Source organism: Hippoglossus hippoglossus, chromosome 18, assembly GCF_009819705.1.
Source record: "Hippoglossus hippoglossus isolate fHipHip1 chromosome 18, fHipHip1.pri, whole genome shotgun sequence".
NCBI lineage: Eukaryota > Metazoa > Chordata > Actinopteri > Pleuronectiformes > Pleuronectidae > Hippoglossus > Hippoglossus hippoglossus.
In genome coordinates this window covers 11,964,527-11,991,215 of record NC_047168.1, presented here as the reverse complement: position 1 = coordinate 11,991,215, position 26,689 = coordinate 11,964,527, and the positions used below count along the sequence as shown (strand labels likewise).

At 45.2% G+C, this 26,689-nt stretch overlaps 1 protein-coding gene across 3 annotated transcripts in view; it reads left to right on the top strand.

Annotated features, from left to right (window-relative positions):
• Positions 1-1,069: 1,069 nt before the first annotated feature.
• Positions 1,070-26,689, top strand: part of rbpjb (recombination signal binding protein for immunoglobulin kappa J region b) — a 58,849-nt gene continuing 33,229 nt past the window's right edge. For 2 of the 3 annotated variants that reach the window (XM_034615493.1, XM_034615496.1), the window contains exons 1-2: positions 1,070-1,131; positions 15,833-15,922. In XM_034615493.1, the coding sequence (XP_034471384.1) occupies positions 15,903-15,922 (20 nt within the window). In that variant the 5' untranslated portion in view covers positions 1,070-1,131; positions 15,833-15,902. Of the gene's footprint in view, positions 1,132-2,112; positions 2,129-6,884; positions 6,892-15,832; positions 15,923-26,689 lie in introns of those variants that run through there. The other variant, XM_034615494.1, reaches the window with a different exon arrangement.

Here is a 26,689-nt window from a genome sequence, read left to right as displayed (position 1 = left end):
CTCTGCCTCCAATAATATTTAGATGGAAGGGGATTGATAGAAGCCGAGTTCCAATAACAGAGATAAGTGCTGTGGGGGTGATTGTGCAGCATGTTGAGGAGAGAGGAATTGCCTAAGTAAACTCAGCCCAGCTCTGTGGAATTGTGCTCTGGAACGTGGTGGTGTAACCGGAGCGCGGGTTTAGCCCAAAGGAACTGGGCTCAGTTTTCCCCAAAAACCTTTATCTGCCGCGATATGTAGCGAGGAGAGGAGAGGTGTGTGTGTGTGTGTGTGTGTGCATGCGTCCCTGTGTGTGTGCGTGTGTGTGTAACATAGGACATTCAGGGGAAGTAGATGGAGGGCTTACAGAACGGCTAAGTCAGGAAAACAAGTCTCAGGAAACCCTACACTCCACTCTGGCACCAACACAGGCGTTCTTTCTTTCTCTTCCCCTGTCTCACTCTGTCTCTCTGTCTCTCTGTCTCTCTCTCTCTCTCTCTCTCTCTCTCTCTCTCTCTCTCTCTCTCTCTCTCTCTCTCTAAGGCCGCCTGTCTTGCTGTATCTCTCACGCAGGGCCGGACCAAGCATCTATGGGGCCCTGGGCAGAGTTTGATTTGGGGGCCAGCCACCAGTACGATTGACTAATAATCAGTGTTTGATCAATCATGCAACTACTGCAAATTCAAGAGATACAAGACTTTATTGTCATATGTACAGTAAAAATGGGTGTTGTACTATACCATGAAATGCTACGGAAATAGCTTAATTTTTAACACCAGCCATACACTGAGTTGCTCGTAATTTGATGAAGAACTCAAAAATGAAAATGAAGCCAAAAGATCCCGGATACGATTCTCCAAGCGTGTACAGTAGCCTATTGCTTAAATATGTCCCTCGTCTTTTTATTTCTTTTATCTTTTTCGTCTTTGTGTCGGGGTCTCAGCGTCCCATCCTCTTTTCTTCCTCTAATTTCCTGCCTCATCTCTTTGTCTCTCTGTGGCATAAGTTCTCTCATCTCTCCATCAGTTCAATTAAAGGGAGCTTTGTATGTTGTCAAACCACTAATGTTTCTTTTTCTCACCCACTCATCTCCTCTTTCTGCCTCTGAGGCACACACACACACTCTCTCACATACACACACACACACTCCCCCTGCCTACACTCCTTTATCTTATCCTTTTTTCCACTATCCCTACAGCCCTTGTCTGTCTGTGTCACCCCCTGTTCCTTTTATAAAAAAACATTTTCCACTGTTTTTCCATTCCTCTTCTCCCTGTTCTCTCCGTCTCCCCCCTCTTTCCAAGACTCTGGACCCCTCGCTGCACCTCCCACAACAAACACACCAACTTATAACCCACCCCAATCATCCCATTTCCCCTTTTTCCATTTGTTTTAGCCATCTTTTTTTTCTCCCCCCCCAATCGTTTTTTCCTCCTCTCCTGACACCTCATTCTCTCTCTCTCTTGTTTTCCTCCGTCTATCATTATCAGCCTGGGTTTCCATCTCCACCTTATCAGCTTGTCCGCTCGCTTCTCTGCCTCCTCACCCTTCCACCCTCACCCCCGCAGCTCTTCTCTCTCCGCTCCTCTCATCTTCCTCGATCCCTCTCTTTTTCTGCTCTCTCTGTGTCCTCGGCGTGTCTGTGGGGGCGGCGAGTGGTCAGGCCTGCCTGCAGGCATCAACAGCACAGGGCCACTGCCTCGGGCTGTGTGTATGTGTGTGTGTGTCTGTGTGTGTGTGTGTGTGTCAGGCTGGTTGGCACGTTGCCCAGACCCACCTCCTATGATGAAACACTCCTTTTCTTCATAGCTGCTGCCCAGACTGACCCTTACACACACACACGCATGCACACACATGCAGGCACACATACACACAGGCATGCAAACACACACACACACACACACACATGCATGCAAACACATTCACAAACAGCCTGGCTGGCACACAGATGTGTGGCACAGATAAGTTTATTGAAAAGCCAGAAAGCAGAAAATCACCTCATCCGTATTTCAGTCTGTTGGCCTCTGTGTACCCTCAGTGCATTTAGATGGGTTGTGACACACTCACACACACACACACACACACACACACACACACACACACACACACACACACACACACACACACACACACACACACACACACACAGTGTCTACAATGTGTTTTTGGCAGCCGCAGTGTGTATATACATGTCACACACAATGGGCCCGACTTCCACTAATTCCCATTCTACAAATTGATGTGTATATCATTCAATTTGGGATGTTTGCATTAGATTAAATCGCAAAAACACAAAACTGTTCTCATTGACAATAAATAACAAACATCTGTGGAGCTCAGTGGTTTCCAGGTTGTACTTTCTGATCATGTGCTCAGTTATCACATTACTTTAATCGATAACTGAGAACGTGTCCAGCCTGTGTTTGGTCCAGTTTTATTTTGGTTTGAGACCCTGGGAGATATTTATACTCTTTAAGTAATAAAGATGGAATTGTTATTAGTTTGTCTGAGGCACCTCAGGACTTTGGGATTGCTCAAACAGAAAGTACAAGGATTTTGAGCTGATTCAGAAAAAGAGGAGGATTTTTTCTTATTGTCAAAACTTCTCAAGTCCAAAATAAAAATCTAATAAAGCACATATTTCTATTATTTCTTTCTATTTCTTTCTATTATGTCTTGAGCGAATGCAATTCACTTCCTGAGGTCTGTCCCCTCAGACAAGGATTTGATTTCATCTTTGCCATGTGCAGTGAATGGTTTTTTGTGTGCATCATAAAAGTGTTTACTGCCATATCCAGAAGACCAGAACAGTCGTGAGAAACAGAACCGTGTATTATACATCAATTCATAAAGCGGCTTTATTTGATTTTGATTTGTTTTCCATAAAGAATATTCTTGTGAATTGTGAAATATCTAAGGAAATATTATTAATCCTGCGGAGGGTCTTGTTTATAGGATTCAGCCAGTAAAACTTTGATGAGAAAACGTTTTTCCTTCAAACTTTATTCGAAGTGAAGCAGCGATATTGTGATGTGAGGTGACGCACCGTGCGCTGACTTTATCTGCTGATGAAGGAGATTTACGGCACTGAACCACCAACAAATGTTCAGTTAATTCAAATGTTTTGACAACTTTGAATTATGCGTGAGTTGATTTTTTCCTTCGTCATTCGTATGAAAGTCAACAGGAACTGCTGCGGCCGGGAGTTTGAACTGGAATCATAGGAGGAGCGGTTGGTGTTTTATCAGTCCTCTGGCACATCTTGCACAGCCGTGTCACTCTTTCCATGTCATGGTCAACTAGCGTGTGGCTGCTGGCCTCCACACTCCCATATCTGCTCCTTGAGGACTTTAAGCCAGACTCTCAAATCTGAAAAGCAGTGTTATTTATTCTCGCCGGGTCTTAATGTCACTTTCTTTCTTTTCCAGTGTATCCCCGTCTTTTAACGACTTTATATCTCCTGAGTGAGAGATAGAAGAGCAATAGATTGACAGAAAAGACAACTTGTCCCAGATCCGTTCCCCAGATGTAACGCAAACGAAAAATCCAGGGCCAGGCCTCTGGCAACCTCGGGCCGCTTGTTCCCTGACACTTGGATGCCAGCTCCTCTGTGGTTTTAGCCAATGAGCTCACCCCTTTTTTGAAAATAACAGCCGTGACATCATCGTTTGTGGCCCATCGCGGCTCCCACCCAGTCAGGAATCGGAGGTAACCCGCAGCGGAGGGAGGAAGAGGCTAAAATTGAACGGAAAGAAAAGGAGAAAAGAGGAGAAATATGGGGAAATGATTTTTATTTAAAGGTAATAAAGTTGGTTTATAGGCAGGGAAAGGGGGAGGAGAGGGGGAGGCCGGATTGAGGACTGACAACAGAGACGCATATAAATAGATGCACGTTTTTCTTTTGGCCTCAATTGATGTTTGGACTCACTCCCTGTCTGCGTCTGCAGCGTTACTCTTTGAGTGGTTTTATTTGGAGATCAGCGAGGTTTCATCTTTTCCCTTCTTCCTTTTTCCCTGGAGGTCATCAACTGAGGAACCAGCTGCCGTCCATGACACTGCATCACGCTCGTCTCCCGACCTTTCACCTTTGACCTTCTGCAGGAGCAGCAGCACCCCCCCCCCCTCACATAAAGAAGCACACGTTTGATTTAATGGCTAATACACCTCATTTAGACCAACTGATGCACATGTAGGAGGACGTACAAACGTCTGCACACAAGAGAAGATGTCAAACAAGCCTGCAGGCCTCCTCTCAATCTCACATTCATTTATTCAACCTTTACATCTACATTGAACCAGAGGGTGGCTCAATGAGAGCAGTTTGCTTTTTTGAATTGGCTCAATATATACAAAGGACATTAAAAGCAGGCATTGAATATTAAGACTTACACAAAAGCCCTCCAGACACTAAGATGTTGGAAACAGCAGGTTCAGTTTGAACCTTTTTGAAGACAATTACTTCATTTTAGCTTCTTTTTTTTAAACTTATGAGCCCTCTGTTTATACAAATTGTATCATATGCATAAAAATGATATTTAGAATCTTTTAGACTATACATTGAAACACAGTAGCAGTGTTTATAGAGAGAACTGCAGAGGCTCTGGAAACGAACCCTGAGGAATGCCTTAGATAAAAAACGTACATTATAAGTAAAACTGGGATTTGTGATGGTTTTAGAACTCTTCCGTCTGATTGTTCAGATAAAAGATCAGAGGCCGTAGAACAGACCCGAAGAAATCAGATACGAGCAAGTACAGGGTGTGATCTGTCAATGAGCTCATCTCTAAACCAAGAAACCACAGTGACACGAGCATGATCAGATGCTTTAATCAACAAGGAAGACAGCGTTTGGCCAAAAGCTGAAATTATGTCATTTAACCCTTGATAATGATTTGCTCTTTTATCACAGCAGCTCCTGGATAAATCACATTGTCCTTCACTGCTGTGGAAAGAGGAATGTAGAAATATTTCTTCCTGTTGCAGACTTGGGAGGATTTTTCCAGACATCCGCTGTCGTGACTTGAATCGCCGGCTCTGTGGTCACAACCTCACTTCATTAACCTTGAGGGGGTGAATGTCACCCTCTCCTCTCGGTGATGTCATGTTCGGTGGAGGGGCTCGGGGGTGTCTCGGGGGGGGGGGGGGGGGGGGGGGGGGGGGGGGGGATCTGCATGCATGTGTGTGTGGAGCTGGTGGTAGAAAGGAGGAGGAGGAGGACAAGTGGGGGGGGATCCTATTTGTTTGTTTTGCCCTCCAGACGTGTCCGAGAGCAGATTAAGGGATTTAGCTCGGGTGGGGGGGTGGGGGGGAAGGGGTGGCACAGGAGGGACTTAAACTCCTCGCCCATCTACATGGCTGGTTGGTTGATGAACCTGCGCACAAACGCCAAAGAGGTCAAAGAAATCAAGAGGTTGTATTTTGTTTAAGAAGCAAAGGCAGCGAGGGATGAATTGATGAATGGATGAATGGATGGATGGTGAGTGGAGGAGGGGGAAACGCAGACAGGAAGTCGTGTGTTGTCACAGCGATACCACTTCCAGCCGTCTGATCTTCTCTTGTTTTAGTTCTAATCCTGATCTTAAGCAACAGAATTAGGGACCCAATATCTCGTAGCTTTGCCGCCTCTTGCACGCGATGGCAGGGAACAGGAGCGCCACCATTTCCAAGGTTTTCGCTCTCACTGTGCAATAAATCATTGTATTTATTATGATGTGATATATTTAGTTTTTAGGTTCTTTTTTTCTAACAGTTAGTTTTAGAACAGTTGTGCAAGGTGCATTTTTTCATCTTAGTATTATTTTTGAGGTACCACAAGTAATGTTGGTGGGTAATTTAAAGGATATAGATACTTCTTTAACAATTGAAAACAATTTGTATAAATTATAATTTTATTATTTTCTGCCTTTCATTTGATTAATTAACGATTAATCAAAACGATTGTTTAAGCTTTGAAAAATAAGCTTGTGTGTGTGTGTGTGTGTGTGTGTGTGTGTGTGTGTGTGTGTGTGTGTGTGTGTGTGTGTGTGTGTGTGTGGCTGCAGTTTTGGTGGTGGGGTTAAGAGGAAGGAGGTGGGGGCAAACTGCAAACAAACGGACGAACGCCAAGCTCAAATTCAACCGCAGGTCGGCAAGGCTGGTCCCGGGGCCTGCCGTGGTGTGGCTCTTTTGTAATGTATATCAAGTTCACCAAGGGCCTTTTCATCTGACAGGCCATTGTTGGGGGGTGTGGGCTAGCCAGCGTTCCACTCCCCTCTTAACCCCACCCACCCGACACGGGAGCAGGTTGGCTTGCAATTGTTTTATGGAAATGCACGCGGGCCTGGCCGGGTGTCTGCCAGGCGAGGGGGCGGAGGGGAGGGGAAGGAGGGGGGTTCTGTGTGTGTGTGTGTGTGTGTGTAAGTGGGTGGATGTGGGGGGGGGGGGGCAAGTGGATGTGACGCCGACCCCAGCGAACGCCCCTGACCCTGAGCAGATGGCGAGGCAGGGTCTCTCCGCTGAGCCAGAATTAATAGCGTGTGCCATGTCATATTGTCTGAGACGGGCCTGACTAAAACTCCCTCACCCCCCCTCACCCCCACCTCTATGCTGATTTCTGCACCCCTCCACCCCCACCCCTCCTTCCACCATCCTTCTCTCCTACCCACCCTCTCCCTAATGCTTCTTCAGCATCTCTCTCCACTGCTGCCTCCTCCTCTCCTCCTTCTGGGCTTTCTTTACCTCCCATACATCACATCACTTGTCTCTTCCTACCCCCCACCCTCACTAAATCCACAGGCCCCTCCAGCCTCCCCACCGAGTGCTTGCTCTTCCAGGCCCTCGTGTGCTCACTCATTCACTCCTTCATTTATTCACGTGCGCCTCATTCATCTCCCCTCTTTAACAGACACTCATTCACAGGTTTGCCCACTCGCCGAGGCTTTATTGGAGGACAATTAAGGCACCTGCGTTTCCAAAGCACCCCTGCTGAATGCCTGCCACCTCATTTCCTCACCCGTCTGTTCACACTATTCCACCACTGTCCACTTGTTCACTTGTTCTCGTATCCGGCCGTGCTCACGCACACGTGTACAGAGTTTCTGGCTCAGCCCGATCACTCGAGCCTCATAGAAGCAGATGAATCTGAAAATGTAGTCTCAGTTTTGTTCTTCCATTTGAAACCACAGAGAACTGAGCTCTGTGGTGCTCCCCAAAGCCGGTTGCTGTGAAAATCCAATGTGACCGAAGAGTTCTTCGAAAAAGGGAATTTGTGGTTTTTGAGAATCTTGTCTTTCTGGTGAAAATGCTTTCAGAGAATTTCCTCAGAATTGATGGAAAGTCCCTTGGCGGTTCATGGTGCGAAAGTGCAGGTTGAAGTGGCCGGCATGTGGCCAAAAATAGGATTTTCACTTTCAATGTAAAATATGCAAATCACCAATTTTGACATGAAATATTGAACAGACTTTATCTGCAGTTGTTTAAAAAAAAAAGCCATGTCTCTATGGCTAATTTTGTATCGAAGCAAATTTTATTCGAATGTGTTTAATTGGCAGAATTCTAAGAGACATTTCATAAGAATGACTCACAATTGGTCCAGTGCATATATCGGCGAGACCTTGATATTGTGGCTCGATCGCTCCTGCGCAGACTCCTACACAGCATTCGTATCCGGGATAAATGAATTTCTCTGATAATGCGAGTGTCGTCCATCTTTATATACAAGCTATGGTACTTAGGCACAACAGTACTTTGACCCATATGCTTCCATTAGCATGTCCTTTACCATTCTATCCTATACTTGTTGAGATATTTCCGTGTGGACTAAACTAGTGGACTTACTGACTGACTGACTGACTGACTGACTGACTGACTGATGGACGTACAGCTGGACACAACCAAAGCTCCTCAAGTCTTCCTCATCAGTGTGTGAGTGCGGGTGTCCACTATCTGGTCTGTGGGTGTGGATCCATCGCAAATATTTGCCGGGCCTCCCTCTCTCCCTTTTTCTTTCTCTCCCCCGGAGCGGCAGTGTGGCTGCCAGGAATGGGAAAGAGGGTCAGGGATATGTTCACCCCCACCAACCCTCCCCACCCTACCTCCGCTCCTCCTCCTCCTCCTCCTCCTCCTCCAAATCACCAGTCCTCTTCCTGCCCCGCTACGCCCCTCGCTGACCCCTGCCTCCTTCGCCTCTATCAGGCCCCCAGACAGACAGCCTGGGAGATGGTGGAGGAGGAGTGTGTGTGGAGGGGGGAGGCGCAGAAGGTCACAACCTCAGCAGTGCAGTCACTTGGCCAGAGAGTGTGCGTGTAAGTGTAACTGTGTAAGTGTGTGTGTGTGTGTGTGTGTGTGTGTGTGTGTGTGTGTGTGTGTGTGTGTGTGTGTGTGTGTGCACTCCATGTGTTGCCATGTGTGTTTTTGTATCACCTCTTCCCCTTCATGTGTGTGTCGGAGTATTTTTCATACTTTTGCAGAAGAGGTAGGCGCTGCAAAAATGTTTCAAGAGTGTGTGTGTGTGTGTGTGTGTGTGTGTGTGTGTGTTTGTGTTTGTCTGTCTGTGTGTGTGCACGGACGTGTGTGCAGACGGGAGAGAGCAGGAGCGTGTGGGCGTTAAAGAGGCAAAGGTCAAGGTTTGAGAGGTTCACTTGGCTGAGGCTTGTTCCCTCCAAACCCCCACCAGCCAAATATGCTGTGGTTAACAAAGTGAAAACTGTCTATTCTAAACATCATCTCATAAACAATTGCAACAGCGGCCAAGAATTAAAGAAAGAAAAAGTCGTACAAATATACGACGTCTCGTGTTTTTCCAAGTTCAGAAGAGCAGGAGGTGCAGGAGAAGGGAGCAAACGAACATGAATATTAGTCAAATCGTCACAGCAGCATGCTTTTACTTTTTCATTTCTCCCGAAACAATTCAATGTCGTCAAATGTCAAAAATGCGATTCTTCGGGGTTTCGGACCGAGCTGGCCACAGCACATTGTGCCCACTAATAAGTGTCCATCAATCTTTTTTTGTCAAGGTATAATAAAGGCTGTCACTCGCTCTTGTTAACAAAACATTAACAATCTGCATTGTAACATTATCAGGCTGCTTCTGCTCTAAGCCCGCACCAGGCTTTGGCTTCAGAAGTCTTAACTGATAAGGGCGGCAGGCCAAGCCAAACGAGTTATGCTCTTAGTTTACTGGATGTGAATATCCCAGGAGGGTTTACACAAAGTGGAGAGCTTTACTTTTGTTGGAAGGTTCCATTGTTATGACATTTTTTGACCCTGTTCCTGATTAGTCTCTAAAGGGTTTTAAGTTTGGAGGAGTATTTGCTTCTTCTTCTTCCTTTTTTAAAATTTTTTATTCTGGGACTAAACCTCTCTGAATACACTGGCTCCCGGCCGAGCCGACCGCGATACCGAATCTCTGGGCTCAGAAGATGGTGTTTCAACCACATCCTGACAACAAACAAAATAACTTGTGTTAGAGGGTCGAGGATTCTTGCAGCCTATACTCTTGTGCAGCTTCCATAAATCTTTGGATTCACGCACATACAAAAAGGGGTCAAGAGGAGCCTTTTTTTGGGGGGGGGGGGTTTTGTTTTGGGACTGCATGCATCGACTCAGATTTTCCGAAGTGGAACATAGATGTCACTCACGGTTAACGCATACAGCAAAGCGATCCAGAAGCGAAAGTGACTGACCAAAGCACCGATGGAGTGAAGATGAAGACAAATCAACTCAGATTTCCCCCTTCGCATGTTCTATGATTAACTTGCCTCTTTGCTTTATTGCCCTCATTTGTCTCATGTTATTAAACCCTGCAGAATGATAACATAATACAATGGCTTTTGATTAGTTAAGCTTTTCCGGCGATTCTGTTTTAAACGCTGATTCATCCAGGTGGAGTTCTGATGAGTGTACATGTGTTATAACATCGTGTCAGAATAAAGAACAATCATGTTTTAGCTGTCTCCTCTTTACTCAACGCACTGCTTCAGGGAGTCTGAGTTGTTGAGGGAGAGTATTAAGCACATTTTCTTTCCTCACTATCATGTTCTCCCATCTGAACTGAGAATTGGAACCAGCAACCGTCAATAAGCCTGTTTTGTTCTTGCAGGATCATAATGTTTTATAATTCCTCGTAGAGTAACTAAACCGTCGGGCCTCACCGTGTTATTTAAGGACATTAAAAAGAAAGTGGAGCATGTTTGTTTGCTTTAGAGAATCACACGAGCGAATTAAAATCACTCTCATGCCTGGGTGTCATGGGCTGTGGTTAGCTTAGCTTAGCATAAAGGAACAACTGCACCCCTGGTATCTTTAGACCCTTGAGATCTTCTGTAACTTTTGTCACTTAGATTACACCTATTTAAGTATATTGACTTTCAATGTCTTTGGGGACATTTTTCTAACCCTAAATATGGAATTAGAAACCAATCGCTTATAGGTGGAAGCCAACAAATCCTGAGGTCTTCTTCAGACCTGTAGACATTATGCTTCATCTGTAAAATGCTATCACACAATGCGTTTCACATATTGTAGCCAAAATATATGGTCGGATGCCTTCAAATGTGGAATTTCACTTCATTTAAGACCACTGACATATTTCAGCTCCAAGAATTCCCCGCAGACAATGTCACATGTTATTCAGGGGACAATTTCCAAGCATAAATACAGGCATAAGGCCGCCTGGCTGCTTTTATACTTTTCAATACATAATGCATCCGACATATTTCCAGAGCTCATGATCAACTCTGCTTTTTTAATCAAAGTTAAATACCCCGGAGGCAAAGGCTGATTTAAAAAGATGGCAACAAGAAACGGAGCCAGGTCCTCTCAGATGGGGACTCGTATAACTTTTTATGAAAAGGCTTCCCTCTAGTGAAAAGGAGAATGGAAGCAAGCCTCTGCAAAGTGATTTCAAAAGTGCTGTGGTCGCAGGGCTGAGATCTCTCCTCTGGTAACTGAGGAAACATGCTGGTTTTTTGATTTTTGTATCTATCGGTGCTTGTTGTTTCTGCTGATAACCATCACAGTAATGGATTTACAGGTCCTTGTGATGGTGTCATGCTTGTGAAAGCCCATAATCTAGCTCTATTACAACCATATTAAAGGCTGTGAGGAAATGCATGCCGTGGATTGATTGCTCGTTATTAGAAGTTGTTATCAGTTATCAGACAAACTGAGCGGATCATAAAGGCTTACGCGAAACCATAAACGGCCGGGTTTTGTTTCTGAAGGTGGAAGCCCAAAGCCACTGTGGTATAAGTCAATCATATCGTATTGCTTATTTTCCAATGTCATGCACAGGCTGCGTCAAAGCTGCCAAATAGCGTGCCTGTGCAGTTCTCACCCCACATAGGTTTTGGCAGCTTGAACTCACTGTGAACTGCATGCGATGAGGAAAGGGGAAACGGCTCCTTCCTCGTGCCTCCGATTCGCCTCTGTTTCAAAAGACCCGCTTGGAAAACAGACGCTTTATTTCCCCTGACAGTCTGCAAACTTATCACCCTGTCACTTTTTCTTCTCCTTCTGTTTTAGTCAAAGCTCTCTGATGTATTTGTGTCTGAACTGTAATGGCAGTCATGTGATAAGCGTGGGCGGCTTTGAAACGAGTGCGAGAGGAGAGTAAAGGTGTGCCCCTCCAGGACTCATCGTCCTTTGACTGTCTGCCCTCGTCCACCCCTGGGTTTTCCCATGTGGCTGGACGACAAGACAGATGGACACAACGGATGTATGGACACACGGGGACGCCCTTCCCTCTGCTGTGAACTCAGACTCACACGAGCCATGGTTGATTAATTCCGGACTTTTTGTCTTGTGATGTTAACTGAGGGAAAGCGGACAGTGGCGGATCTAGGATTTTTCTAAATCGGGGGGGACATAAAGGGGCCCCAACATTTACAGAGGGGCCAATTGTATGTCCAACATCCATGCAAACAAATAAAGCCACATATCATTGAATATATTCAATTTTTCCTGGATTTCTGTCTCCGTCTGGCCCCCAATTATTTTGAATGTCCTCAATAATCAACTTGTCTGTCTCCTCACCAGTCTAACATTTGACCCAGTGTCTCTTGACCCACCTTTCCCTGTCCGTCTGTCCCTGGATCTCACTCTGACTGTGCCGCGGTGCGTCTGCTTATTTGAGGAAGTTTCACCACGCTCTGGTCATATCAGATGACTTCATGTCAAGGAGCCACTAATCAGGAAACTGGAGCTGCACTTCCTTAATTGACTCACTTTCTCCCTCGTTCTGTTTTCACTCCTAAAATCGAAAGATAAAAATAATTTCCCCCTTCCCTTTACTATTTATAATTAGTGCTAGTGGGGTTTCCGTAATAGCCTGGATGTGAAAACTGCCTGGACCACAGAAATTGTGAAATTAGACAGTGTTGTCTAATTTCACAATTTCAGCTCAAAAGATGGGGATTATGAGAAATTGCTCTGGATCCCTGCAACACTGAATGACAGTTAATACATTAAAACTGATGGACATGCATGTAGTTAACAGTATGTAGGTCAAATCTATAGAGATAACACAGATGGGTCGTTTCCACTTGGGGACAAGGATCTTTCTTTCAATATCCCAATCTTCCTTTTCTTCCGAGCCACAAGCTTAAGCAGTCAAGTGAGTGGATTTATAGACCTGAGGCTTATGGCTTAGTCGTGATTGCTTGAATTGGCTCTGTCTCTATTAGAATAAATGGCTTTTACTCCTCACGAGAGGGAGCAACATGGGGGGAAGATTGAGGAAAAATCAGGAGCGAGAGGCAAACAGAGACATGAATATAATGAGCCTCAAGGAAGTCTGTGTAACAATGACCCCAAAAAGGTCAAAGCTCAAATCTTGCCATTGTGCACCTCATCGATATTTATGGGTTTGCATAACCTAAAAAAAACCGAATGTTATCTCACTTCCATTTCCCCCAAAAAGTACTTGCACTTGTGTCGTCTCTCCTTTTTTTCCCCCCGTGTTCAGCTGTAAAACATTTGAGGAAACTTTATGCTTCCCCATTCAACTCTGAGTGTAACTAGAGGTTCTCCGCTGACTATAAAAAAAAAAAAAAAGAGAGGGAAAGGAAAAATGGTTGAGGGCAGGATGAGGTCCTCGTCTCTGTGTCTTCATAGCTCGGGCCGAGGGCCAGGCACACTCTCATGCAAAACCTCATCCCTGCAACTCTCCCTGCTTTTTTTTTCCCTCTTTCCTCTTCTGGTAGAACAGTGAAGCGCCATAAAAGTGAATAATGCATCTGAAAAATATGAAATGTGTAGATTTGCACAGTGTACAGAGGTAGATCGCTTCTGCTTCTTTCAACAGAGACACTATTTGATGTAGTTATGCGCTCACACTGATGAGCACATCTGTTGTGGAAAAAGACGAGGGGGGGCGGGGGGGGATTTTATTTCAAGCATTTGAATATCTTGATTCGTTCTTGATTCATATTTCAAGAGCTGCTTTCAGACATGAGCTGAACTCCTGATGATATCCTGATATTATGAGCAGGGGCTTGATGTGAGGACTCAAATGTAAAAGTCAGTTCTTCCCGCCTGCCCCCTGGTACAAACTCTGGGTAATGTCACAGTGAGGCCATGTGAGAATGCAGTAGGATATTGTCATGGCTTTTTCAATGGTAAGAAAGAAACTTGATAATATATAGGAATGCAAAAATATTGTAAAACAAAAATCTCATTGTTTTCTGTGATATATATATATTTAACTATGTCATTAAAATATGAAACTTCAATAAAATGAAATAACAATCTGCAGTGAAATGAGACAAGATTGCCAACTATTTGTTTGGTAGTTTTTTTAATTCAAACTCTTTTCCCATACAAAACAGCCATTAGCAGATCTCTCTCACACACACACGCACACACGCACACACACACACACACAATGAGGAGCTTGCTATGAGCGTGGTCTCAGAAGTTCTCACTTTTTCTTTGAAGCAAGAAAAAGAAAGCTGCCACTAGAAGTCAGTTGTGAGGTGAACAAAGATGCCAAACAGATTTAAATGAAGGCTGTTAGAGAAGACAACATCACACGAGGGGATGGAGACCTACATGAAGGTTTACGGCTTTGTGACACCCCCCCTCCTTTCCTCCCTCCTAGATAAACAACAGCGACCTGCCCTGTTTGTATACATCCAAACCTTTTAGAGATGCAATCTAGCCGGGGGGAGAAGCTTGTGAAGGCAGGCGCAGGCCAACAGAACGGCTGATTAAGTCTATGCCACATTTCCAAGCATGATCATTCTAAATAAAAGCCTCCCTTGTACTTTGACTGAGGTTTGGACTGTGAGGAGGGCGGTCATGGGACTCCCCAATGTGATGGCAATGCACTAATCTGCCCTGTATGGCCCATTCACATGTGGTCACACCATTGTTTCCACATTCTAAACAGGAACTGCGATTTTACCCGAGGGAATTGTAAATTTCAGGGGTGCAGAAACCCTCCGTTAATTCCTCGTCTGATTTAAAACCAGCCTCGCAGTCCTCGCTTATACTCGTGTTTGCTATTCTGCACACTGTTGGGAGACATTTTCAAAATAAAAGTGATACTTTGGCTTTAACTGTGCAGCTGTTAATGCGGAATTCTGCGGGGACGTGCTGAGGAAACAGGATGCATACTATATACATGTGTGTGTGTGTAGTCCAGGCATTACTCATGTTGTGGGGACCTAAATATGTTTACACTGTCAAAGTACAGGGACTTGTCTTACAAAATCCAGTCTTCATTACGTAAATGATTAAGTTTCAAGGTAGAGGAGAGGGAAGACCTGTTTCAAGGTTAGTTTGAGTTTCGGTTAAGGGTTGTCATGTCCTCTAAGAGAGTGTGTGCGGTGTGTGTGTGGTCACATTATGGGGACTTATCTTCCTTATGCCGACAAAAATCTAGTCCCCATAATTCATGTTAGGTTTAGGTTAAGGTTCAAGTCCGAGTTAGGCAAGTATGGTAACGGTTAGAGTAGTAGTTCTCAATGTAAGTCAATGTAATGTCCTCTGAAGTAGTGGAGACACAACTGACTGTATATGTGTGTGTATGTGTGTGTGTGGTCCAGGAATTACTCATGTTGTAGGGACCTTAACATGTTGAAACAGTCACGTTACGGGGACTTGTCTTCCTTTTGCAGACAAAATCAAGTCTTCACGACGTAAATCATTAACATTTAAGTTAAAGACATGCTTTGGGTTAAGATTGTGTAAGGTTAGGTTGAGGTTAAAGTCAGGGTTAGGCAAGTAGCAACTATGGTGGAAGTTAGAGTATGTCTCAATGTATGTCAATGTAATGTGTGTGTGCGTGCGTGTGTGCGTGTGTGTGACTGTACGTGCGTGCGTGCGACTGTGGGAAAAAAAACCGTGGCTTTCCCTCGCCACACCAGTGCCTCCTCCCCCTCCTCCCCCCCCCACTCCACTCCACCCTTCCCTGTAATTTATTACCTGGTAAACACGTGGGAACACTGTTCCAGCGCCACAGGATAAACAAGCCGCTCCGCCTGACGCGAAGGTCTCGCGAGAGGCGGCGCTCCCTCTGCGCTCGCCTATTGTGAGAGTTTTCCAAGTCTCGCGGGATCTCGGAAGTTTCCCACGCCTGTTGTTGTGGCGTCTGCCCTTTTCGCTCCCTCCCTCCCTCCCTCCATGTGTGTGCGTGCGTGTGTGTGTGTGTGTGTTGCTGCTACCCGCCGCCTCCCCCCCCCCCTCCTCTCTCTCTCTCTCTCTCTCTCTCTCTCTCCGTCTTCCTCACCCACCCCCTTTCTCTCCGTCTCCCTCGTCCCTGCGCCTCCAGTCGGCTTCTTGTTGTCTCGGCGGATTGTCGCGCTGCTCCGGGGGAGAGAGAGAGAGGAGGGATACACACACTCACAACACCGGAAAAAAAAAAAAATTTAAAAAAAAAAAAAAAGAAGAGAGAAGAAGAAGGATATCGCGAGTACTGGAGTTTTGGTGGGAGTTTGTGGAAGATGGCGCCTGTTGTGACAGGGTGAGTCTGAGATTCGGGGGGTCCGCGGCTCGGGGGAGGGAGCGGAGTTGCGTGGAGCCCAAGATATCGCCACGATTTAGCTCCAGTCGTGTCCATGTGCTGTAGCCCGGGCTAACCGGGGGGTGGGGGGTTAACCCGCTCGTGTGCTCTCCTGGAGCGGCTTCTTTGTGTCTGTGTGTGTGTGTGTGTGTGTGTGTGCGCGCCCGTGCCCGTGTGGGGTTTTCTCTCTGCCCGGTTACTTGCGGGACTGTTGCTGCGGTTGTTCCGTGAGCTAGCCCCGGCTAAGCCATACTTCACCCTCGGTGGTCTGTCTCTCCCTCTCTCTCCTTTTTCCTCTCCACCCCCCTGTCTTAGACAACCGTTAGCTGGGGGGTGGGTGGGTGGGGGGCTACCAGGCTAACCAGTAAGCTACACACTAACCACCGAGGCTCACTATTTAGCATCCGAACCCAGTAGAACCCCCTCACTGGTCCTGCGCCCGTTTGCGAAACGTGCTCGCCACTCGTTAGCCCTCCGACGAACCGGAGTCGCCACTCCAGCGCAGCTAGCTGTCCGATAATGGGCACCGGCTAGCTGCTTTCTCCCAGAAAACACGTTGTGGCTTCTCTGTGGGGTGGGTGGGGGGGAAAGGGGTGCAGTTTAAGCCTTTTGCACAACGTGCTTGTTGTAAATACTACACCGTGGGCTGAGTGGCGTGTACTGGAATACCGGCAGCTCCGCAAGTAACGTAGCCCCACCGCCACTGCACAAACAAGAGAGAGACCTGCAGCTGCACGGTGTGTAAACAGATACGAGACAATCCCATCCTCACTGTCCACGGGTGAAGAGTGCACCTCAGGACGGAATTGTACCAGCATCCTCACTGACACATGATCCGTCTCTTTCGCCTGAGCCATTGATTCAGTCGCTCATTATTCTCCAGCGTAATGATTATGACTTTTAGCTGCTCTGAAGAACTTGAAGTGATCTCTCCCCCGATGGCTCATAAATATCTGATAAGCAGCTGCTTTAAACACCAGGACTTTGTCAAATCAAAAGCTTTATCTCCGGGGTTGTCACATTTTAGTCTGTTTTTAAATGAGGGTCGTTTAAGGGAATTGCCTCTAGATTGTACATTTGTGTCCCAGCAAAGGCTTTGGATGAGAAATAAGTATTTGTTGACTGTCCAGATGGAGAATTCAAAGTCTGGCTCTCTGTTGTTTCGCATGTCTTCTGTAATTCAACCAATTCAGCATTAATAAGGTTTACCCTGCATTGTGTTGTGTTCAAGTGAGCCCGTTCCCTTCTTCCTGTGCTTTAAACCCTGGTCCGATTTATTTGCCTCCACACGAGCTAGAAACAGACTTATTTTTTTCTGCACTGTCCAGGCAATAATCCCCACAGACAGCTCAGTGGGTGACAGACTTTTTCAGGGCTTGTTGAAGTTGTGTGTGTGTGTGTGTGTGTTGGTAAAAGAAGGGGAGGTGGATTTGGGGGCGGTTTACTGTGCATGTTCATTTGGGGCTTTCCAGCAGACCTGAACTGATTTCAGTTGGGGGCGGTGGTGGTGGTGGCGGTGGCGAGGAGGGTGGACAAGGGGGAGGAGGCAGAGGGAGGGAGCAAGAGGGCAGGCGGGTCAGGTCTGGGTGGCTGGCCACCTGTCCAGATGATATCTCCGGATTCGTGTGTTTTGCAATGGGGGGAGCGGGGGGTCAGCGTGCGGGAGGAAGATGGGATGGGTGCGTGTGTGTGAGGCCGAGGGAGGTTTAACAGAAAATTAAAGTGCCATAAGGGGCTTCTTTCTTAGCCATGTTCACAATGACGGTTGGAGGCATGAGCGAGGCTGACCACAGCCCCGTGCCCCCGGGCTTCTGGCTTCACACAGGGAGGGGCTCCGCAACCGCAGGCTTGTTAATGTTATCATGACTCTCCTCTAACAGCAAAGCAAAAATCACGTCTTAATTATCTATATTGTTTTATCTCCCTACCCATCCCTATTGTCCTGTCTTTGAATTGAAATTTGTAGTTTTTAGTGACTTGACTAATGTTGCATTCAGAGCTTTTGATTTTGTCGTAAGCTGTTGTTGTATTTACACCCTGAACAATTTTGGTTGCCGCTGGAAATCTGTTTATCGGTTTGTCGATTGAAATATCATCCTCACATGTGTTTGATACAGGAAGTGCAGGGTTGCAGCTGGTAGTTAAAAATGAATCTGACCATTCTCAGTTAACTTTAGCACGTAGATAGTTTTATGCAGTCTGCAACTCTTGTTTCCAGAGAGCCTGAGCTATTCAGCATGGACCATAAAAAAAACATGAAAGCTATGATACACAATCCACAAACTACTGTACATCTCAAGTATCAAACACTGACTCCCTGCACACGTGAAAGATGGCTTGGAGGAGTTTGCTCCTTCATGTGGATGTGGTCAATAATAAAACAGAACTAAGGGTTTCATGCAACATGTCAAGTATATGAGGTCATATAAGGGAGTGCTTTTTTTAAGCTTAACAACTTAATTGTTTTTGATTTGATCATTTTTAACAACCTCACGATCTACTTACAATAATTGATTCATCACTTACCCTGTCTGGAACCTGGAGATATTAAATTTAGCATCTTATAAAACAGTAAATGGCAGAAAATATTAAAATTTAAGAGGCTGAAATTCAAACACAATCCAACATTTGCTTTTAAAAGTACAAACGTGAGATTAATCAATTATTAAATTAGCTGCTAATTAATTCTCAGTCCAATATCTAATGGTTTTAGCTCTGGTTCACACCATCTAGTTTCTTTGCACCTGTCTTTGGATGCAATCTGAAAATGTGCACTTCTAAGCCTATCATTTTCCACAGTATTCTAATGTCTCTGTGTGTGTGTAGCTTTCTCAGAACTGTAGAGATTTCCATGTTAACACAAATTGGCAAAAACATCCAGGTCAGCGTCCTTCGTGTAGGTGAGGGGCCAAAAAAACGAGCGAAAGGGGGAAAAACGACAGCGATTCTTTCGAAATTTTTCCTCCACGCTGCCAGAGAAACCGATCGCGAAAGCTCAAAGAGCAGCACTGTTCACCTGGAAAGATAAAAGCATGAATCACTTATTTCAACACTGCTCTGCCTTTGCTTTGCCCCTGAGGGACAGGTTTCCATTTAGCTCAGCCCTCTCTATCCCTCTGCCAAAAAAAAAAAAAAAAAAGGAACGATGCAGTCTTTCAGACCAAAAGCCCGGTGTAATGATACTACTGAGCTTTTGTTTTCGAGGGACAAACCTTGTGCTCTTGTATTTGTCAGCATTGAGCGTGTGGTTTGAGCTCTACGGCATTGTTGCTGCCGAACAAGTGTGTGTGTGTGTGTGTGTGTGTGTGTGTGTGTGTGTGTGTGTGTGTGTGTGTGTGTGTGTGTGTGTGTGTGTGTGTGTGTGTGTGTGTGTGTGTGTGTGTGTGTGTGTGTGTCTGTGAGATGAGGAGAGTAAGTGTACGTAGACATAAAAGTAGATCTGTGTGTGTTTGTGTGTGTGTGTGTGTGTGTGTGTGTGTGTGTGTGTGTGCATCTAGTCCCCAGGGTCCTCTCCTCTTCCCTGATTCCCTTTATGAAAGGAGAGGTTCAGAGAGAGCAGCAGATGTCGAAACACTGACCTTTATGGTGGCAAAAGCTTAGGCTGGAGTTAAAAGACACGCGGGATTGCCCCACCCCCCCGACCCTCAAAGCAACCGCCCCATGTCCCCACACACACACACACACACACACACACACACACACACACACACACACACACTGTCTGTTACCTTAGCTGCGGCACTGATGGATAGGTTAATGATGGAGATGATACAAGCTACCTGATCTGTGTGTGTGTGTGTCAGTCACCTCAGGATCCTTCCAGCCTCCAAAGCCGCCCTATATCCACCCAGAGCTGTGAAAATCTTCAAAGTGTGTGGCGTGCTGGGTGTTTACAAGGCGGGGGGGGGGGGGGGGGGGCTGCTGCACAGAAGTCACAGGCAAAGCACCCACAGTGAATGTGCCACCGCCAGACATCTTTAGGGGGATTTACTCCCATTCGTACAGTAGCCTATTGTTTTGGGAGTTCATGCATACCCATTACTTCACATGATTGAAATATCCCCCGAAGCATATAGCTTCATTCAGGGTTCAGATTCAACTTGTTTGGTCGAGCGACGATGGGCCTCTTAAAGCAACACACGCCCTCGTTGACTCGTTGTCTTCGCTCTCTTGTTTCCCTGTTCAGCCTCTTTGTGTCTATGTGTCTCGAGGGAACAACCACAGGAGACACCCACGGGGATAGAAGTGCACATTTTTGCGTAATTTGACTTGGACCGGCGCCAGCTTGGCACTCCTTATTTTTGGTGTTTAGTCTCTCGAGTGTGCACAAAACGGATTTCCCAACAGAGAACGTCCCTGTCCTTTGCTACTTATTCATAGCAGGCGGCTGTTTTTTTATTGATAATGCATTTAAGTGACCTTTTTCATGTAGATGCTAGCATGGAGAAGGGGGGGGGGGGGTGCATCACCTAATTTCACCCAGCCTGAGGCCTGATAAGGGGGTTAGATGTCTCATACACAAGCCACGACAAGGAGCCATTTATTTACTCGTGCAAGGCTTGAAATGCATTAGTCTGAGGCTGTACTCTTTCAATCTGTGGCTCTTCCCAAAAAAAATTTGCCGCTGTTCGCCTCAGAGAGAATGGGACGGAACATTCTGATGCAAATCTGCAGCCAGTGTGGTTTTAAAAACCGGCCTTGGCGTCATGTTTGATACAGGCCCAAGTCTTCTCGGTGTTGTTGTTGGCGTTGGCCACGCTGCTTAGCTAAGACAGGCAAGCGCAGCGGAGAGACCGAAAGCTAACACGGGGCGAACGCAACAGGCGGTGGAAGTGCGTACCTCTCCGCTGACTCTTGTTTTGGACTGGCTCGTTGTCTTTTCTCTTTTCTCGCATTCCCTCCTACTCTTCCAAGAGAATTTCCTCAACCGCTCTCCCCCCCCCCCCCCCATGTTCCTTTTTACTTTTTTGTTGTGATTACAGCTTCGCCAAGGGAATGGTGGTTTCTACTGTGTCAGCAGTTTCTGCCCCCGCTGTCCCTCCACATTCAGGATGTTTCATTCAGAAAACATGAGCTGATTCCCCCTGTCTGACTCCTGTTTGCTTTCATTCAACTTCTGTGAGCAAACCCTCACCTACTTCCTGAAATCAAGAGGAAGAGAAAATGTTGAACAGGCTTCTACTGACACTAGTGCATTTGTTCCACACTCTTTGTTTTTCTTCGTGGGCAAAAATGATTGTTCATTCTTTTGTCCTCAGGGATGGCAGAGGGGGATCTGTATTTTTGAAGTCGTCTTCTTTAAAAAAAACAAAAACAGACTCATGTCAGGCCTCTGATAAACTGCATTAAACTAGAATATGCTGCTCTGAGCTTTCTGGAGAATCCTCCAGAGAAACACGCGCGTATGAGAAAAGCTGTATTTTCTTATATCTGTTGGCCCAGATAATTGCCTTTGTTATCCTCCGCCGAGGTCGCGAGGGCTCGGAAGCATTGTTCAAGTGTGCCTCGTTCTGTCTGTTCTCCGGCGACCATACTGGGCCGGCTCATCCATTCAGGGGAAGGTTGCAAACATACACAGGATCTCCCGTGTTGGGAAAGCCCCTGACAACACCACCTCCCATGGCTGTAAGCAACTGCCATTACTGTATTAGATAAGGAGGGAGTGGCAGGTAGTAACCAGTCCCTGAAAGAAATGTTGTTGTGGCCTCGGGACCATGATAGCCAGAGATGTGTATCTGAATCCCATCCTCCGTGGGTAGATCTCTGACAGGTTTTTTACAGCACTATAATACTGACATTGCAAATTTATCTTTGGAGGATTTGGAATAAGACTTTTGGTTTTTGTTGAGACCTTGTCAAATACATATTTTATCCGATTTGTGTGATATATATTTGTGTCTTTTCATGCATGTAATTTGGCTTATTTAGGAGCAAAGTTGTATCATCATTGAAGCCTGGCAGATGTGAACTGAGGAGAAAAGGTGGGACAATCAGCAAAGGGTGGGATTGCAATTAACACTAAGCTGTTGAGCATATTGTTTATTCTGTAAAATTAAGGTTTTTATATAGGCAAACATAAATGCTGATATCGATATATCTGTGAAAGGCTCATACCAGCCAATGTGATATACCAACTGATGCTCAAATCACTATCTGCCTGCATCTTCCATGTTTTTAACACTTTATATCAGCTCGTGATTTCTGCAAGACCATTATCCAGGGACTTCTTTGCTGGCATTTGCCCAGACAAGTGACGGCAGCCCTGGTGACATTAGCAGCCTTCACCCTGCTACCCCCAGCCCCAGAGACAGAGAGGGAGGGAGAGAGCAAGAAGGGCACAACGAGGAGTTATCAAGTGTCAAGGATGATATTCAAGGAAAGGAACATAAATTGAGGTTGGGATTCTAGGAACGACAAAGTGTTATCTCCAAGCGTTTCTTCGCATTGTCTGGTTGTTTAACTAAGGCTCCCGGAGAGTTTCACTGAAGAATCCGCCTGGTGGCATTCCTGTGGCTGTTGACGTCAGGAGGTTCTTGGCCTTTGCTTAGAATCACAATGAAGTAATAGACGTGTGTGTCATTCTGTGGAACAGCTTATTGATTGTGGTCGGGCAAACAATGCCTTTTTTTTCCGTCTCGTGAAGAAAGGGCTGTTCGTGTTGTGGCTGATCATCTTGCACTTGCGGCCGCAGTTTGATGTTCTCTGCCGTTGCCATCATTTTGGACACACTGCCGAAGAATGCACATGAGGTTTCACATGAGCTCATGGAAGGAAACTTAACTTTCCCTTTTAATATCCACTGATTTATCCTAAAAAAGTCACCAGCGAAGTTTCTCTATTTATCACCCGATTAGAATTAGACCTCAGATATTTTAACCTCAACCCGACTCGTCTAAGTGTCTGGTAGAAAAACGAACCCCACTTTGCTTTAATTTACCAGCATGTTTGTTTGCTTTGTTTTTCATGGCACATCAGTGTGTGTGTGTGGTTAAGGTTTAGGAAATTATCTCTTGAGGACAGAGTAGAATTAATTTGGAAAGATGGGCAGTTAGGAAGAGGAACAAGTAGCAGGAACAGCAACTCCCCAACATTGAAACCAGACGACAATCTTGAGTTGGCAAAGTCACTGCTCAGACTACACACACACACTCAAGCGTGCCGCAGTCTCTACATTTGGTTTGTTGGGGATCATCTCGCAGCTTGTGGGCGAAAGGTCGTGTCTCACACTCTCTGTCGCTCTCTCTGTTTGCCAAGAATTCAATCTTTCTTTCTCCCTCCCTCTCTCTCTCTCTCGATGCAGTGCATTTTGAGGCAAGGGCAGGATGAGACGCTGGTTAGTTTGCCAGAGCTGACAGACGTCCTGTGAGACTTAACGTTTGGACAGTACCATCTCACAAGTAAAGACATGTACTAGATAGAGGCAATCACATGGGGGGTGTCTTTCCATTGCAAATCATCACACTTTTGTGTCACATCCTCATAGATATTAATGAAGTTGGGCATGCGGAACAAGAAACTCACAGAACCTAGATTTAGTGTGTCTTGATTTTGCAAATAACGGAAATATGGGGGGGACTGTGTAACTTTCACTGCTCCTTAATATAGATCACAGAGAAATGGTTCTCAAATCTAAATATATATATTTTACAGCTTATCTAAACATTTAAAAAATAATAACAGCATAATGATGAGCAATTATAACCGTTAAAGTTGATCGGTGACTTTTCTTTAGCAAAGATACTAAAATCTAATGTGTATTACTATCTTCTTAAATGTGAGAATTTGTAATTTACCATGAAGATGGTCTGATACAAAACCATAAAAATCTATCCAAGTTTTCTTGAGTCCAAGGTGATGTCGTGTTAAATGTTAAAAAACTACAAATCTCAACACTTCAGGAGCTGTAACTTGTGATTTTTTGCTATTTTTTGTAATAAACTGATTATCACAATAGTTGCTAATTAGTTTTCTGTCAACTAATTAATTTTCCATAGTTGTTTCAGCTCAAATTTCCAATAATCCCAGCATTATACTAATTTTAATTGCCCCCTTTTTTGCAGCCAATTCATGCTACTTTGCATATCCCAGAAGTTGAACCTTAACCGCCAGCAGCCAAATTGTCGATTTGGTTTTTGGGGGGGGGGGGGTGCAAGACATTAATCTGCAGCTGCAAGATAGAGACATGAGATAGAGCATCTGAGTTCAACTTAGCAAGACAATTCTTTTTTTTTTTCAAATTTCAGGACGATGACGGTTGACACTTTGGCTTGTGGTCAAAACTGCGTTTCAGCAGCGTTGTCTGCACACAGGCTAACACAGCACCGCTAACCACTATCCGCTCCCTCTACACGGCTCTGCACTCGAGCTCGAGCGTCAGTAACGTTGCGGTGGTTGATTCTCGACTCCTCGCAATCCTTCCCCGCGGATTCCCTCTCGCGTTGAGTCATTAGCTCGGCAGAGAGTGAGAAGGAGGTGAAGGGAGCCGGGAGAGGGTGGTTCATGCAGGGTTCAAGGCTCCCTCCTCTCGTCCCCCTCTCCATCTCTATCCTGACAGTTTCCCCCCCCTGAGCACATGACCTGTCTCAACCCCAAACCCCAGCCGTTCTGTGTGTGTGTCTCTCTGGCTACAGTCACACTTGTCACTTCACTGCATTGCTTCTTTTTAAAATCATCACTGTCTAATTTTGTGAGATCACGTTGCTGCACCACGTTGCACTTGGCCTGAAGATTTCTTTATGTTTCTCCTGTGGCTACAGTAACTTAAAACACCCCACATTACCCTGTACTGTTCTCAAGGCTTTTTTACATTGCATTCAATTCTTCAGCTTTGTCATTTCCACCTCCTTCTGTTTTGAATTGTTCCAAAACTAAATACTCTTGTGGTTGAATTGCGGCTTGATTATATTCTTCCAATCCAATATAAACTCACCATTTCCATTTCAATGTGCTCGGACACGTTTTAACCTTCACAAGTCAGGACACTAAAAACATGTTGAATTTATTCACCAGATTTGTTCAGCGCTGTTGTTTTCTGCACAGCACCAACAATATGTTTAGCATAAATTAAATCCTTGTTTAAAATATGATAATGAAAGAGGTTGGTGTCGTGCCGAAGCTGCAGGTTAGGAAAGACGCATTCAAGTGGAAAATGTCATGCACACATGAATCACACATTGTTTTTTTTAAATCTATACTTGGTGTCTGATGGCTTTTGAGAATGATATTTTGCTGTCTGTCTCTATAACCTGCCTGAGGTGTGATAATGTGCCGCCGCATGGCTCTGAGCAGTTTCCTCTATCATACCTCTGAACAGAGAACAGCAAGCCCACTCATGAATGTTTCCACCAAGCCTGTTTCTCCTTTTACATGTTTTATATATTTTTAAATTCATTTAAGACCCACAGCTCAAGCTCTGTCAGACCTGGAATAAGAGATTTAACGCTGTGTTCAGTAACATGATGCTCTCTGTTGTTGTTGGTTTTTTGGAATTGAGGCACAGCAGTTGAGAGACGGTCTGTTTGAGCAAAGCCAGATAAAGGTGGATTTTTTTGGGGACAGGTTTTGATACTGATATAAGGGAGTAACAAAATAAATCTGATTTGCTACTACACCAGCCGATAAACAGGTTTTTAAACATTTGGCATTGATTCCTTGGATTTTGTTATCAAACCCTTTTGACAAAGAAATGTAATGAGGCTTGATATTTTACATTTTAACCCATTGACTGGCTACAGAAGATGAAAGACATGTCTCAACTTCTTCCCACTATTCAGCAGCAATCTGGGGATGGAGCTGCAGTAGTCAGGTCCCATTAATATACATGCTCGACCAGTCATCAGTCATTTTTAGCTGTCAATCATGATGTTTGACCCCAAAATGCAAACATTTGATTACGGTGTGATTGGAAAAACTACCTAAAATGACCATCTTTGAGAAAAATATTGTCCATGTCCAATTTACTAACATGGAGGAGGCAGAATTGATGGCCCTACACATTGTAGCGGGCATGTCGTCCATCTTTATATACAGTCTATGCTTTAACCTGAAAAACTTTATGAATAACTAAATATTTAGAAAACACAAATATAATCAAATACATCTTTTTTTTTTGTGCAAACCTTTACTGCATTGTTTATTCTGTAAAATAAACGTTTTCATATCAGTAAATATAAATGGTGTCACTGAGAATTTAGTGAAAGGCTCATATTGGCTGATAAATCGGTCCGGCTCTACATTGCAGATCCACTGCGGCGGGTCCTGAGGTGTCAGACTGTCTCAATTTAGGACACATGTTATCTGAGGACTGAATGGAGCCAGGTGGCAGGCTGTACAGAGGAAACAGAGTCAGAGCTGCAGGATTCACAAAGGAGACTTCATTAAAGATAGAGCAAGCATCAAGGGAGCGTGTGTGTATGTGTGTGTATGTGTGTGTGCACACATGTGAGTCCACGATGGCTCCACAGCACACATTGGAAATTTCATTACTTGGTGTTCAGGACATATTATATGCACACAAGTAATGGAGTATGTTCTTACTCAGTGTGTTCCAGCCCCTGCGCCAGATTACACCCGTTAATATGTACTGTTGGTGTGCAAGTGCGTGTGCGTCTGGATGTCGAGTTGATTGTGTGCCAAGCCACGATGAGTTTTAAAAAGTCTGTCCAGAGAGGGAGCTCCATATGGAGCATTGATGTTGGAGAGTGTGGTCAAGAGGGAGAGAGATGGAGG